This window comes from Notechis scutatus, chromosome 1, assembly GCF_049901735.1.
Source record: "Notechis scutatus isolate UNSWTSFEM ecotype Mainland chromosome 1, rNotScu1.2, whole genome shotgun sequence".
NCBI lineage: Eukaryota > Metazoa > Chordata > Lepidosauria > Squamata > Elapidae > Notechis > Notechis scutatus.
In genome coordinates, this window is record NC_142009.1 from 113,481,502 (window position 1) to 113,497,212 (window position 15,711).

Here is a 15,711-nt window from a genome sequence, read left to right on the forward strand (position 1 = left end):
ATTACAGGGAATATTGATGCAGGTATGGTGATCTTCAGAATCCTGGGACAATTTATCTCATTTTATCTCTTGTCAGAGAGGTGCAGCAAGGGATGTGAGTGTTGTGGGAGGAAGGGGGCTCTGCTCTTAAACCTCCAATCCATCTTTTGCTCCATCCTATCTCTTTCCTCCCACCAGGCCTCTCGTCTTTAATTCAGCAACTGTAAAGATGACTACAGTACACCTCTTATTTTCAGGCGCACGTCCAGAGTTCCCCAAGCAATAGAAAGCAGTCGACCCTTTCTGTTATTGGCGGTCGATACGAGGAGGGCGGGAAAGGAAACCAGGGCCTCAGCCAATCACTGCACTGAAACTCACTCTCCCACGTTGAATCTGTATAGGGGTGAAGCGATCGCTCTCTTCAAGGCTGCGAGGGCCGCGTGGTTTGGGTTGACGTGCTTTCTGCCAGCTCAGCAGTTGGCGGGAAGGACCAACAACGGAGTAAGAGCTGAAGGGCCTTAAGTTTCCAATCCCTCGACCAGGGAGCTTTGAGGCAGCCATTCTGCCTAAGCTCCTTCCCGCCGCATAAACGCTGTTGCCGGGAAGCTCAAAGTCCACTAAAGAGCCTCTCTGAGCTTCCAGAGAAATGCAGTGTAAAAATTAAAGCCGTTTGTTTACCATTTCCGACCGGGGAAGAGGCAGCGAAAGAGGCGGAAGGATTTTTTTTTTCCCCTCCTGGCAGCCGGGGAGGAGTGAAAAGTAAAAAGCCACGAGGTTGAGTACGGAAATGGGAGTTTTCATTTCTGCATTGCATTTCTCCGAAAGCCCCTTTTCCGTGCTCAATCCCGTGGCTTTTCACTCCTAATTCCTTCTACCTCTTTTCGCTGCCTCCCCAGTCAGAAATGGCAAACAAATGGCTTTAATTTCTGCACTGCATTCCTCCGAAAGCTCCCTTTCCATGCACAATGTCGTGGCTTTACAGTGCTCCCCGGCTGCCGGGAGAAAAAAACAAACCAAAAAAAAAAACTATTTCGCTGCTTCTCTCCAGTCGGAAATGGCAAACAAGCGAAAACCGTCCTAAGAGGATGCCGAGTTGGAAAAACGGCAACCCTCGCCAGTCTCTCGTCAACTCGCCGAACAGGGAGCAGCGGCGACGGCGGCTTCTCTTTTCTGCCGCCTCTCACCTTCGCAGCCTTCGCTGCCGCCAAACCGGACCCTCCCGGCCCTCTTTCCAGAGCGAGGGAGCGGCTCCGGGTATCCAGAATCGCGTTTCCCGCTCCCGACCTCCTTCGGCTGCCTTCTGGGAGGTTCGCAAAGGAGGAAGGCGGCGCAGTTTCAGGAAGAGGGAGGCGGGGAAGGAGGAAGAGGCGGGCCGCCGCTTCTGCTACCAGGCCGCGGTCCTGGTGGGGCCTTTTGCTGGCGAAGCAAGAAGGGGGACCGGAGCCCCAAGAGTGAAGATTATAGCCGGCCGGCCCCTTCCCATGCAACTTCCCCAATGTCAGACGTGGCGGCGGCGGCGGCTCAGTTCTGAGCGGCGGCTCCCATCCTCCCCATTCAATTCTCCTCTTGGTCTTTTTTTTTTCCCTGCTGCAGGGGCGCGACTCCCAAATTGCGACCCCGGAAAGACCGCGGCCTGCGCGGTTTAAAAAAAAAAAAAAAGTGGGGGAGAAGGGGATCCGTGGGCGCTTCCCAGCGTGAGTCGCAAAAATGACGAGCCGGGGTCCCCCGGCCTGGGCTTCCCGGCGGCCCCAATAAAGCCCGGGCGGAACAGCCTCGTATGAGGCTATTCCGCGGCCCAGGGGGTGCCTCCGCCAGGTTGCTGAGCAGAGGAGCCGGAGACCCAGGCTGGCGAGGGGAGCCCCTCGAGATCCGCCTGGGCCCCTTCCGCCCCGTCCCCCGTCAGACGGTCCCCCCTTCTTGCACCCCGTGGGAAGGGAAGGCATGTCTTCTCCCAGCTCCGTGGACATGATTGAAACCCCCCCGGTGCTCAACTTCGAAGAAATCGACTACAAAGAGATAGAGGTGGAAGAGGTGAGAGAGGGTCTGCAGTGGTGGGAGGGAGGGGGAAGCCCGTCCCTGAGGTCCTAAGCGTAACTCTTCAGGAGAAACTCCTGTATTTCGAAGAAACTTCCTCGGATGTCTGTGTGTGTGTGTGTTGCCTACCGCGCAAAATGTTGACAGCAGGACGAAAAGATCTAGGTACAAATTCACACTTAGGAAGCTCACTGGATTGACAGAACAAAAATAGTTTTTTTAAAAATGCAGCAAAATTGCATTTCCACTTTAAGTGCTTAGGGCCAGGCTTTTACCCTAAAACCTCGTTTTAAAGCTCACCTGTTGCAAATTGATATGACTGAACAGACAAAAACAACCTATTTCCCTAAACAGTTGCAGCTTCTATCATGAAAGTTGTTTTATCTTGCAGTTGTTTACAGCATATTTTATAATTTTTTAAAGAAAAATCTGTTACATTTAATATAATAAGAACAAAACAGATGTTTGCTTCTAAGGAAGAAAATCTTCTGGATCTAAATGGCCAAACAAATGTATAGATCATACATTACCAGTAGAAGTTTATGTACCAGATATTGTATTTTGAAAACCAGACAGGATGATAAAACTCATTACTAAGACAGTACTTGTATGTCCTACAGAAATAAGTGAAAACTGCTTAAAAATATATCTGCCTACTGGTTTTATACAATTTAAAATTATTCCAAAACTGTATGAGTAGGTGTTTTTTCAGTCAGATCTAATAAATATCTACAAATCTATTTTCTACAAGGAAAGTAATACTGGAGAAAGATCTTAGTAATAGCATAAGTGAAGTCACACTTAAAGATAAGCTGTATTATACATATCTGATAGTAAATCTTTTCAACAGTGTACAGTATTGTGGAATTAACAAATGACCTAACAAAAATGTGTTTTTAATAGTACAGCTTTTTATATACTATTGTTTTAAAAGGTGCATGTTTGGCTGGTTTTAACACTTAAAATTTTCAACTTATAATGTTACTCTACAATAATAACATTAAAATTGTATGTTTACATTATAAACCACTTTAAAATATATCAGATTTCAGAAGTTAACTAAAAAATGTTTTAAATAAATTAATGCAGAAATATGCACAGCCCTATAACTCCTTTGACAGTTGTTGTACCTTCTCTATATTGAATTTGGAAGTGTTAAAATCACTGAAGTCCATATGAAGAAATAATAACCATGCAATATTATGTCTTATAATAATGGTACTCCCAATAAAATCCTTTTAATTTGTATAAAAAAACGTTTTTGGGATGTTTTACTATGTCAAGTCTGATGTTCCTTTTGCTGTAAAGACACACTCCTATGAAACATTTTTGGTGAGGATATCTCATTAGATTCTGTGGGATTTAACTTTTCTTTCCGGGCTGAATGAGCTGGTGGCTAGGTACACATCATCATGCTAATTAGTTTGGATTTCATTTTGTGAGATGTGAGAACCAGGCCAATATTGCTTGTTTAATAAATTATGGCTAAGCCTTGGTTTAATATGAAATGTGAATGTAGTGTTAATTTCATACCATCTGAGTTGCAATTTTCCATAGGCATACATTTTAGACCCCCAATAAACAGTGACTAGCAGAAATTAAATATTTTTGTGTTAAGCTTCCACACTGCAGTAGATAAGAGAAAAGGAAAAGGTCTTGGTTCATATATTTCCAGTATGCTCCTCTCTTCTAAGGTTCTTTTTGGGTTTGTTTCTAGACATCATAACAGCACCCTACAAGTTATTCATCTCATCAATTGTGCCTAAAAGTTAAGTAAAATATCATGATTTTGTTGCTTGTCTTGGACTACCAAAACTGAAAGTTGTCAAATGCTTAGCAGGTTACTGTAAAGAGCTTCTCAAAGTTGACAGGTTATAAGTTTGGACAGACCTTTTGTAGAATATAAATATGTATTTTTCTATGACATTGTAGAATATTAAGAAAAGTTGCAAGTTTCTAATAGTTGCTTCAAAGTCTCCAATTGTTTTTTTTTATTCAGGTTGTTGGACGAGGAGCCTTTGGAGTAGTTTGCAAAGCAAAATGGCGGGGAAAAGATGTGGCCATTAAACAAATAGAAAGTGAATCTGAACGGAAAGCCTTCATTGTAGAGGTATAATTTCACTTTAAAATTTGTTCAAAAGAATTTGATAGGTGAATTTGATTTGAATTTGAACGGAAAGCCTTCATTGTAGAGGTATAATTTCACTTTAAAATTTGTTCAAAAGAATTTGATAGGTACCAGAATAATTTTTTAAAAAGATGTACAGTGAAAATGTAACTGTCTGTAAGCTGCAATTAGAACTGGTATTCATGGATTTATTCAGGGGATATTTTTTATATATGCATAGTGTTTTTGAAATGAATTTGGGTTATGGATAAAAGGTGAATTGGGAATCACAGTTCAGGAGATCACTGAAAAGCACGCTCCCTGTGTATTGGTATTTTCTTTTTTGAGGAATACTGCATTTTCTAAGTGATACCAGCATGGACTCAAATAAGTGTTCTGCTTCTTTGGTCATATTGACCCAAGCAAATTAATATTTCCCCTTTTGTTTTCAGTAAGTGCAGAGATCTTCTCTTCCTCCTCCTAGTGATTTGATATGCTTACTACTAGAACTGAACATTTGTAACTAATTCACACAGAATGTATGAATATGACAGTATTTTATTTATGTTATAAATAACAAATGTCATTTTTTCAGAGACTCCATTTAGGATCACCATAATCATAATTTCAGGTACACCTGAAATTGTTCAAGCAGTTTATCCACCAGGAATAAATCATGTTTCTAACATACTGCTTAATATCTATAAATGACCTATTTCCTTTCCATAAAATGTAAAGTATATTTACATAGGGTTATTGCCACTTAAGTTATTGAGCAGAGGCATTATTTGAAAATACATTAAGTAAATAAGTTGAATATATTTGGGTTGATCTTTAGGGCAGAACTTTCCGATGGGAAATACTAATGCATACATCTTACACTTAAAACTATCCAATAAATTCTATTCCTTTCTGTATTAAATCTATGAGTACTTCATTATCATGCCATTCAGTTAATTAATATTCTAAAAGGATTAGGACTATACTGTGCTTTGGATTTGAAAGTAAAATATGTTTCAGGATGTGCAGAGGTAGAAGTATAGCACCTTTCTCTAACTCTTAGAGAAGCTATGGCTATTGTGCGTCTTTTACAAAGTTTTAAAACAACACAGTAAAAAAAAGAATAAATGAACTGTCCCAGAAACAACGTACTCTGTAAAAAGAAAATACATCCAGCAGGGGCTCTGTCTCCATTTTGTCCAAAATCTGGGAAAATAGCGAGGTCTTTAAAAACTTCCTGAACATGGTACATTTGGATCTCTGTGAGGATATCATCCCAGAGGGCAGATATTGCAACAGAAAAAACACAGGTGTTCTTGGTTTAAGGAGTTGCAAACGGTGTCTATAGTTCCATGTCTTTAAAAACAGGATTTTTTGCTTTCAAAACTAAAACCCTTCACCCCTCTAATTCATATATACACATGTAACAAAATCAACGATGTAAAGGTTTATTTTAAATTATGTAAAGCCAATTGCTGGATCTAAGGCACTTGTCCCCTGTTAGCATCTTAAGCTTAAAAATTAAGTATCACCCTGTTGTAGCTGTATGTAAGTTGATCTGATTAGGTATAAATGTTCATTTGAATTGATCGACATCAAAACTGATCGCCTGAGCGTATCTTTTTTTTTCAGCCACAGTAGGGATCCTTAGTTTACCTTTTTTCCATTATAAAAGACAGGAATCAGTCCTTAATTTAATTAATTAATTTTATTCATAAAAACAGTGAGAAGGTTTTTTGCTGCTCTAAAAGCTTCAAAAAATAATGGAATGAAACTGCTCCTTCCTTAAATCTTTTGGCAGTCTGAAAGATGCCCAGTCCAGTAGCTTGCTTTGTACTTGACTTTGCAGAAGCTCAGAATTAGGTATACAGTATGGAATGAAGTGAAAGGCAAACCATTCTATCTAGAAATTATCTGCACTTCTTGAAAGGAAGGCATGTGGCCTATCATTTCCTCTTGATAACAAGCGAAGTATTAGTCTTCCAAATTGTTTGCTGGAAATTTGTGGATGTAGGAGACTCTTTCTAAGAGATGCCGTAGTTTATAAAGAAATTGTACTACAGCATTATCCCAAGACAGAACTGATAAACATATTTCTGAAATCAAGTATAGACCTATTATATCCTGATGCTATAATATGCTCCCAGCATAGAGAATAGATTGAACGTAACCGAAAGTCATAGGGAACATTGTTGAACTGAAATACGAATCAAGGTAGTATCATCATAGGCATTTAACAATCACATCTGATAAGTTAGCATACCCACATCCACTTAGAGAGTGACAATTTGCCCAGAAATTTTTCAGAAATTCTTTTTAAAAGGTAGCTTCTGTATTAGCCAACGCACTCTGACTAATTTAAATGTAGAACTGATGTGCTACTCATTCCTATGTGTATACAGAATATTATACATCATTAAACTGCTTTTTATGATCATTTATATAAAAAAAGTTTTATGTAAGAGAATTTTAAATACATTGCTTTTTAAAATTTCAGCTTCGACAGCTATCACGTGTTAACCATCCAAATATCGTCAAGTTATATGGAGCTTGTTTAAATCCAGTAAGTAGCAACTTTTGGACAGTCTCTTTATTTAAGTGAAATATCTGTATCTGTTTTAGTTTTATTTGGCTTATTTACTTATTCTAAGTTGGGTTTTTCATTTATGAGAAAAGCAGTCCTTTCGCATTTAGTTTGAAATAGACAGGTTTCCAGTTTCTATTCCAGCTTTGTTCTATAGATTTATTGATCAGTGTTTCATTACTCTATTCATTAAATGAAGAATTTCTAAAACTTATTTTCTTTATCCGCATGCATACATGTTAAAAACTGAAACATATTGTAGATGACCACAAGAGTATTATCAGGATTTTTAATGTGTTAATGTGCATACGCAGTTGTGTACTTGAATAAAGTAGAAAATAAGAAGAAAAATAGAGCAATTGCATATCTGACCAAATCTGTATATGTAGTTGTTTCTGCACAGTTTTAGGATTAAAACAGAATTATATATTATTAAAATAAGATGGGAGCATTTCATAAGAATCCTTGTTCTAAATACTTCTTTCATATTAAAAAATAATAATAAATTGGTCTTCTGCTTTTTTTCCTCATTAGGTATGTCTTGTAATGGAATATGCTGAAGGAGGTTCTCTCTATAATGGTGAGCATCATTTTTGAATTGCATTGTCCAGAACACTGCCTAAAATGTTGCCACCTAATTTTATGTTAATACATTATTGTGTAACTTTCCTATTTATTATAATAATTTTATGGCACTGATTGTTCTGGGTTGAATTTTATTGTTACACTTATAGCTTTTGTTAAGCATTAGGGTCTGCCTCATAGAGCAAGTGGTATACTGGATGAATTGGTGGGTCGATGGAGAGATTTAGATTTTTACCCAATTCAGGCTGTAACAATTCCTTTAAAATAAAGCTGATGATTTTTTTCCTGTTGGGGGCTGAGAGGCATTCCTGATCTTGTAGTGATGACTCAGCAGCAAATGAGATTGAGACAAAAAAATAATTGAAATGTTATTACCATGTTCAACATATACTGCAAATCAGTTGTAATATAAAGAAAAGGGAAGCCAGAAATTAAATATTTACCTACATTACTTTTATGAATTTTTTTTCTTTTTCTCTGTTATATATATAAACAGATTATTTCTGGTCACACAGTTAATCATTTTTCCTGTAAGTCATACTGACATTACAGTTTGTGACAACGTTTGGAGGTCTGTGAGGGGTGCACCCAAGATTTTTGTTATAGAAGCATAGGAACAAAAATAATTTCTGTTGTGTACTTCGTAAATCATGGAGCACCTTTCAGAAATAGTATTCCCATTTTATATCTTCTGTAATGTACAATAAAATTCTTTTTAGTTTGTACCTTTGTTTTTCAGTCCTACATGGTGCTGAGCCTCTACCTTATTATACTGCTGCACATGCAATGAGTTGGTGTTTACAATGTTCCCAAGGAGTAGCATACCTTCACAGCATGAAACCGAAAGCACTCATACACAGGGACCTAAAACCACCAAAGTAGGTTTTCAAGAATTCTGTAAGACACTGTCATTCTTAAAGGCTTTTTTGTAATAAACCTAGAGAACATTGTGGTTTGTAATAGTAATTCTCAGGTGCAATGTAAGTTACTTGAATGTTATGTAAATATATTTCATTGTCAGTAAAGGGTATAATTTTTATTTTTTATGACATTTATATGCTGCCCACCTCATTATAAAGCAAGCTTTGATAATCAGCTGTAATAATTGCAGGAGATCTGAAGCTTATTTATGATATTGTGATTAAAATTAATGGGCATCCATGATCTGTTAAGCAAAGTTACCTTGTTTGTGAAATACATTTTTGCTATTATATTTATCACTCAGATAAATCACTTGGACATATTTTCTGTGTCGCTCACCAAAATAAAAGCAAGATAAAATGAAATATAAAATTATTCTTTTAAAAGTAAATAGAGTGGGATGGACCCATCAAATGACTCATTGTCGCCAGGTGGGGTATTTTCACTAGAAGTGGGATATTGCTTTTTTATTTTTTTAATATATTGCTTTTTTTTATTTTATATCTTTGTTAGCCAGCCAGAGTCACTGAGAAATGAGTTGGGCAGATATAAATTTTCTTGAATGAATGAACGAATGGTTAAAACTAGATATTGAGAATAGTTGTTCCTGTAAAATCAGTCTTGATCCTGATACATTGCAGTTACTTGTTTTTGCATTCAATAACAAATGAGTATGAACCTAGTTGCTCCATTCAATTAGATTGTACTGCACAGTAGAATAAACATTTCCTTCTCTCTTATACTAAAACACATTGTAATTTCTTCAATGTTGACTGACCTCTGTCTTTCCAAATTCACTTTTCTTTAATGTTTTTACAAATTACTAATATTATCTATTTATGCCCCTTTAAAAAGTATATTGTTTTTAATTACAGTAAAAATCTTATATCTACTTTTCTGTTTTGTGTGTTAAATCTACAGACACAGTACATACATTGCTTGGAGAATATTTTCTCTTAACACTTCATTTGGCAAAATACATACTATAACTAAATTATATTTGTTTTACAGTTTGCTCTTGGTGGCAGGAGGGACTGTTTTGAAAATATGTGATTTCGGTACAGCTTGTGATATTCAGACTCACATGACCAATAATAAGGGCAGTGCTGCTTGGATGGCACCTGAAGTTTTTGAAGGTAACGAAGTGTTTTGAAACTGACTACCATTCTCAAGTAATTTTTGTAGTAATTTTGATGCAGAGATTCATTTGGTGCAGATATACTTTTTTCTGTTGTTTATAAAGATATTTCAGAAGCCAGTAAAAAAGACACAGTCAACTGAGTAGTTATGATGTGACTTATATTGTGAAAGTTTACCATTTAAATTAATGCAGTTTAATTATCCTAATTTAAATTACATAATTGGAATAGAATGACTTACAGTGTATATGAGGAAAGGAATCTGTATCTGTTTGTAATGTACACCTGTATGTAGCCCTACAATCATTGAATGGAAATATTACACTATTGTATTACAAACTATTGTATTACAAACTTATTAGCACTGAAGTGCCTTTGATTAAATTCTAAAAAGTAAATATATTTTTTCAGTATGTTTCAAATAAATAATCTCCTATTAAGAAAAGAATTCAATTGTTATACTGGAATACTAGAAAATATCACATGATATTTGAAATCAATGTTTTTCAAGCTTTTTTCATTAATAAGTTAAATTGATGTAAAATTTAAATCATGAAAGTTGTATAATGGGTTTTGCATTCAATATTACAATAAAACAGGATTATAGTGGCAATTAGTCAGCATATGATCATAAAATTCCTCTCTTCTTGTACTTTGAGGTTTGATGCTATGAATCACATTGTGTAATTGAAGAAAAATAGAGATGGTTTTTCATTGAACAACATGTGCATGAATATGTAAGTCATTGGATTCACACCCGTTTGTATTCTGTTAGAAAGCACATGTTTAAATCAACCTATTTTATAGTATATTGAAGAATCAATTATAGAATTGGTTACAACCAGATTAATTTAATATTTTTATTATAATTAAGACAACACCTATAATCTTGTTAGTAATAGGGTATATTTAATTAAAAAACATGTATAAATTATCCTTTTCAGGTAGCAATTACAGTGAAAAATGTGATGTATTCAGTTGGGGTATTATTCTTTGGGAAGTAATTACTCGCAGAAAACCTTTTGATGAGATTGGTGGTCCTGCTTTCCGGATCATGTGGGCAGTTCACAATGGTAAGCTCAAATTTTAAGTGACGAACAAGTGTCTTTATGGAAAATGCTGCTGAATTTTGCCACTGATTTTCTATATAGTATTCTAGATGTGCTGATGCAAAAAAGGACATGTTATATGTTTGGCTTGCCTCCACCATCTTCAATACATAATTTGGTTGGCTAACAGATATGTAGGGCTCCCTTAACATCCTACCCTAATACCTGAGGAAACTGACAGATCTGAATGGCCTTCTGAAAAGCCACTGTAGACATGTTGGTGGCAAATCTGATTGTTTAAGTTATATTTGCCTCAGTTTCATAGACAGCCAAGGCTAAAGTTTAATAGAAAATAAAAAGACGAAATGCAAGCCTCTCTTCTTACCTCTTGTTATTTTACTTAATAACCCGTCTTTGTACTTTTGTATACACTGGGGACAGCTAAATATAAAAAGGAATATTTTTTAATACGGGTTAGAATGAAACAGACACTGGCTTTTGTTTTGAGTTTGGGGCAAAACAGCCCCATCCAAAATCTTCCATTGATAGGTCCATGTTGGATCTGCCTTAAAGAGACTAACTGAATATTTTGAATGTTCTGGATCAGCAAGCAATGATCATTTGTAAAAAGAGTGGCCTTTTTATTCATTCCAAGATTACAAAAATAGGTAGAATTGTGTTTCTTATACGTACCATGTGTTCATCCTTTCTCTCTCAAAAACATTAGAAGGTCCCTAAATGAAAATAGTGAAGTGGTTGGGGTAGGCTATTTATTTTTTTACTTTTTCACATCTTGCATGCACAGTTAACCAATTTTTCTCCTTCATATAGACTTGTGTGCCTGTTTGTGCTACTCCTATGGGAATAGCATTAGAATTCATCAATAAAACATACTATAAATAATCATTTCCCCTTTGATTTCAGTTTTAAAAAAGCAAGAAAACATTTTGCTAGACAGCAATGCTAAACCAACCAAAAACAGGTTTAAATCTCCCCGGGAAAGTACACAAGAGGACACACAGAATATATACTCTAGCATTTACAAACTGAAGCCAACAAGCTCTCAGATCTAATACGCTAGTCTTTGTACTTATAGAATATATTCTGAAAATTCAGAGATTTGAACATGAACAAAATACAAACACAGTGCAGTCTTCATAATGCAATTCATTATTTGAAAAAGGTTTAACTTTATTAGAAATGTTTATGTAATGCAATAATGAATGCATACAATTTGCCTAAAAACAAAAAAAAGGTACATCAGATATAATAAACATATAAAACACTACCTATTAAATCTAAATTCCTCAAAGTCCTTCTGGATTTTGGACTTGAGGTGGAAAAAAATAAACTTTGATTTTGGGTTTTGCTAATTAGATAGATTTGTTGTTATAGAAATGGCTAGTACATATTACTATGTAAAAGTAAAAAGTTAATGTTATATGTTATTACCTTATTCTACCATGCTAAAAAAAGTCGGAATTCAGTGTGTTTCTCTTTTTTCCCCTTTTACTTACATTTTTTCCTCTTCCCTTTTTCCTTTTCTACTTTCCCATTATTTATTTTTTTCTTTGTATTTTATATTTTGATAAAAGTTAAGAGGCTCAGAAACCTAAATTCCTCAAAGAAATAATTTTAAAAAGCAGTAAGCCTATTTCTAGGCATGCTGGCCATTGAAGTTAGTCTTTATCAGAGCTTATTTTGGGATCAGCCTGACCTACTTCTAATGCATGTGCAGCCTCTCAATTAGTTTACGTAAATTCATGTGATATAGCAGTGCAGTAATATTTTCTTACAACCATAAATTTAGACACTGCTTTCAACCCCACCGCTTTATCACCCCTGGCAATATCAGCCAACAATGGCCAAGGTGGAGCCTGTCTCTGCTGCTCTATTAGTTAAACTAGAAACACTTTGAGGGAGAAAACAGCACATTTATAGTATTGGCATAGCCAGATTAGTCTATTTTCTAAAGCTCCTATAGGCCAGACAAGGAATAATGGATGGAAACTAAACAAGGAGAGATTTAACCTGGAAACAAGGAGAAACTTTCTGACAGTGAGAACAATCAACCAATGGAACAGCTTGCCCTCAGAAGTTGTGGGAGCGCCATCAATTGAGACTTTCAAGAAGAGATTGGACTGCCATTTGTCAGAAATGGTGTAGGGTCTCCCGCTTGGGCGGGGGGTTGGACTAGATGACCTACAAGGTCCCTTCCAACTCTGATTATCTGTGTCCAACTGCTTTGTTTCGAGGATAGGACAACTATTTTTCCTCAAGCTTGGGACAAAATCTATGGAACATAGGTTCAAGGTTGAAATATTGAAATGTGGTGCTTATATCTTACTCCTGATATAATATTATATTATAGCCATATTATAATAAAGCCATATTATACTTATTTTTGTTCTTCATATATGAGAATAACAGTTTGAAAAAGAATGCATATCAAGTACAGTACATTTCTCCAGACATCATCAGACTCCTACTTTCATTAATTCTAGTTGGACCAGCAATAAGAATTGTAGTCAAACAATGCCTGAAGGTTAAGCATTGCAAGCACTGCTAGTTTAGAAGAGCTCCAGCATTTTCTCATTTGAATATGAATTTCAGTTCAAATTTTGTTTTGGAAACTAGTCTCTTCTTCATCATGAGTAAATCAATAAAGGGGCAAAATATTTTTTTATGATCAGGATTATGACAAGTTTCAATGTGTAAAGTTGGATAGGGAAACAGAATAGTCTCAGCAAATATTTTACCAAGTCTTCAAGGATAGGTTAGTTGAGTCAAATTAGAGCCAAATAATTTCTTCAGAAATGCATATAATTCTTTAAAATGTTACTGTTTATAAACATTGTATATTTTTAATAGGTACACGGCCACCGCTGATAAAAAATTTACCAAAGCCTATTGAGAGCTTAATGACTCGGTGTTGGTCTAAAGATCCTTCGCAGAGACCTTCCATGGAGGAAATAGTCAAAATAATGACACATTTGATGCAGGTATAATATTTAAATCTTAAATATTGCTGAAATAGACTGGTTTCTAGAAGGAATGTAAAATAGAAGATGTGAATCCATGTAAAATACATGGAATTAACACATACTTTCCACAAAACCAAACCCAATCTAGTGCTTTGTTCCAAAATCAAACTTGTTTTCTTATTCCTGCCCTTTCTTTCTTTGACACGGTTGTAAAGAGGAATAATCTGAAAGACGATGAAAGGAAGGACAGGAAGGTGTTGCATGGGTGTTTTTTTTTAACTAAGTGTAGTTCTGGTGCTATAGTCCAAAACATTTGGAGGACACCCAAGGTCTCTGCGTATGTTTAAAAGTGTGGCTTCTTAAAAAGCCAGAAAAATAAATGATTTTGGTTAGATAGGCAAATTAATCAGAGATCTCTTGGTTCAAATGAAGCTTTTCATTTGTAGAGAAATAGAAATTTCTGATTCATTGTAGCCATACTAGAAGAGTGTATTTTTATTGATACAATAAATATCATTTTTTCAGTGCTATAAATAACAGAAAAATTGAATTTGATTTTTAAAAAAGTAATATATTTTAGCCCTTTTTGTTATTAAATACCTTTAGTTAATTGCTTATCCTGGTTTGGCTTTTCATGTTACAATTATTAAATAATAAATTCACAACTTACATCATTATTTTGGAAACAAATTGAATCTAGCGGCTTTTAGGTACTTTTCTTACAAACGGTCCTTGTAATAAGGGAAATTACAAGATTCCAGTCATATATTCTTCTTTCATTGCAGTATTTTCCAGGAGCTGATGAACCTCTACAGTATCCCTGTCAGTATTCTGATGAAGGCCAAAGCAACTCTGCTACTAGTACAGGTAATCAGATTGCCGTATTTTTCGGTGTATAAGACTCACTTCCCACCCCAAAAGTGGGTGGAAATGTCTGTGCATCTTATACAGCATATGTTGCCGAAGCCCCGCCCATCCGCCGGCCCCCATCCTTTGGCCTCTGCCTCCCAGCAATTTGCCTCCTTGCAGCAAACAGCAGAAAGCCTGGTCAGCTTCAGCACAGTCTGATTAGCACCAGCAGCTGATTGGCAGTTGGATTAGCTTCCCCACAATCTCCTGTTTCAGGCTGCAGGGATTACCATTGCCTATTGCCGTCTCCACACACCCCATTTTCGGCCTCCGCATCCTGTTTTCAGCCCATTCTGAGCAGCGGAGATCAGAACGGGTAGAAAATGGGGTGCGCGGAGGCTGAAAATGGGGCATGGAAGCCAAAAATAAGATGCAGAGGCCGAAAATGGGGCATGCGGAGATGGCAGTAGGTGATGGCAATCCCTGCAGCCTGAAACAGCTGATCGTCGGGAGGCTGATCCAACAGACAATCAGCTGTTTGTGCCAATCAGGCTATGCTGAAGCTTACCAGGTTTTTTTGCTGTTTGCTGCAAGGAATCAAATTACTGGGAGGCAGAGGCAGTTTTTTTTTTTCTTGTTTTCCTCCCCAAAAGCTAGGTGAGTCTCATACTTTGGAGTGTCTTATACTCTGAAAAATACGGTATATGTTTCAGACCTCAAACTCAAACATTTTAAGCCAGGAAGCATAATCTTTTACTCACAAAGAAACACATTGTTAGTGGGAGGAAGCTTCAGGGCTACAGTAGTCAAGGCAAGGATATCAGATACCAGGGCTGTGGCACAAGTGCACAGAGCTGAGATTTTTCAGTGTTTAGCTTTTATGGGGACACTGAGGATATTACAGATTTTTTTAAAATCACATAATCATAACTTTAAGAATATTTTTAAAAATCACAGGTTCATTTATGGACATGACTTCCACAAATACCAGTAACAAAAGTGATATCAACATAGAAGCAAATGATTTTCAAGGAACTGCTACGAATGATACCATTAAACGCTTGGAAACAAAGTTGGCCCAACAGATGAAAAATTCAGCAAAGCAGGTGGTAAGAATGTAGAAATTTGTATTTGAGATCATTTCTTTTAAAAGCAAAATGGTATGATAATCCTTTATTTATAAAGTTATGAGCAGGATGGCGCCCTCAAATATCATTTTCTATCCTTAAAATCAGACTGCTAAAATTTTGGTAACTTCCTAGCTACTGTTGTTATTTGGCCTTACCCACCCAAAACTTTTTCAGATTCGCAGAAAACACAGAAGGAAATCCTAACTTCATCCATTTCAGGAAACCAAAACTTTGCTTTATCTATTGTGGGCCTTGTGGCAACAAAATAACATTTTAAAAAAATAAAAACTTCCACTCCTAAAAGCAGAAGATGATTTGCCCCAGGTATAAATGATATTAAGAGTCGTCAT

General features: G+C 36.3%; 1 protein-coding gene across 21 annotated transcripts in view; it reads left to right on the plus strand.

The window, feature by feature from the left end:
* The first annotated feature begins 1,339 nt into the window (after window positions 1–1,339).
* MAP3K7 (mitogen-activated protein kinase kinase kinase 7) overlaps window positions 1,340–15,711 on the plus strand; it is a 31,581-nt gene continuing 17,209 nt past the window's right edge. For 7 of the 21 annotated variants that reach the window (XM_026666568.2, XM_026666570.2, XM_087943311.1 and 4 more), the window contains exons 1-10: window positions 1,340–2,010; window positions 4,013–4,123; window positions 6,618–6,683; window positions 7,239–7,284; window positions 8,029–8,167; window positions 9,222–9,346; window positions 10,294–10,422; window positions 13,270–13,400; window positions 14,168–14,249; window positions 15,189–15,340. In XM_026666568.2, coding sequence (XP_026522353.1) covers window positions 1,921–2,010; window positions 4,013–4,123; window positions 6,618–6,683; window positions 7,239–7,284; window positions 8,029–8,167; window positions 9,222–9,346; window positions 10,294–10,422; window positions 13,270–13,400; window positions 14,168–14,249; window positions 15,189–15,340 — 1,071 coding nt within the window. In that variant the 5' untranslated portion in view covers window positions 1,340–1,920. Of the gene's footprint in view, window positions 2,011–4,012; window positions 4,124–4,176; window positions 4,208–6,617; window positions 6,684–7,238; window positions 7,285–8,008; window positions 8,168–9,221; window positions 9,347–10,293; window positions 10,423–13,269; window positions 13,401–14,167; window positions 14,250–15,188; window positions 15,341–15,711 lie in introns of those variants that run through there. The other 14 variants (XM_026666569.2, XM_087943283.1, XM_087943318.1 and 11 more) reach the window with 5 other exon arrangements.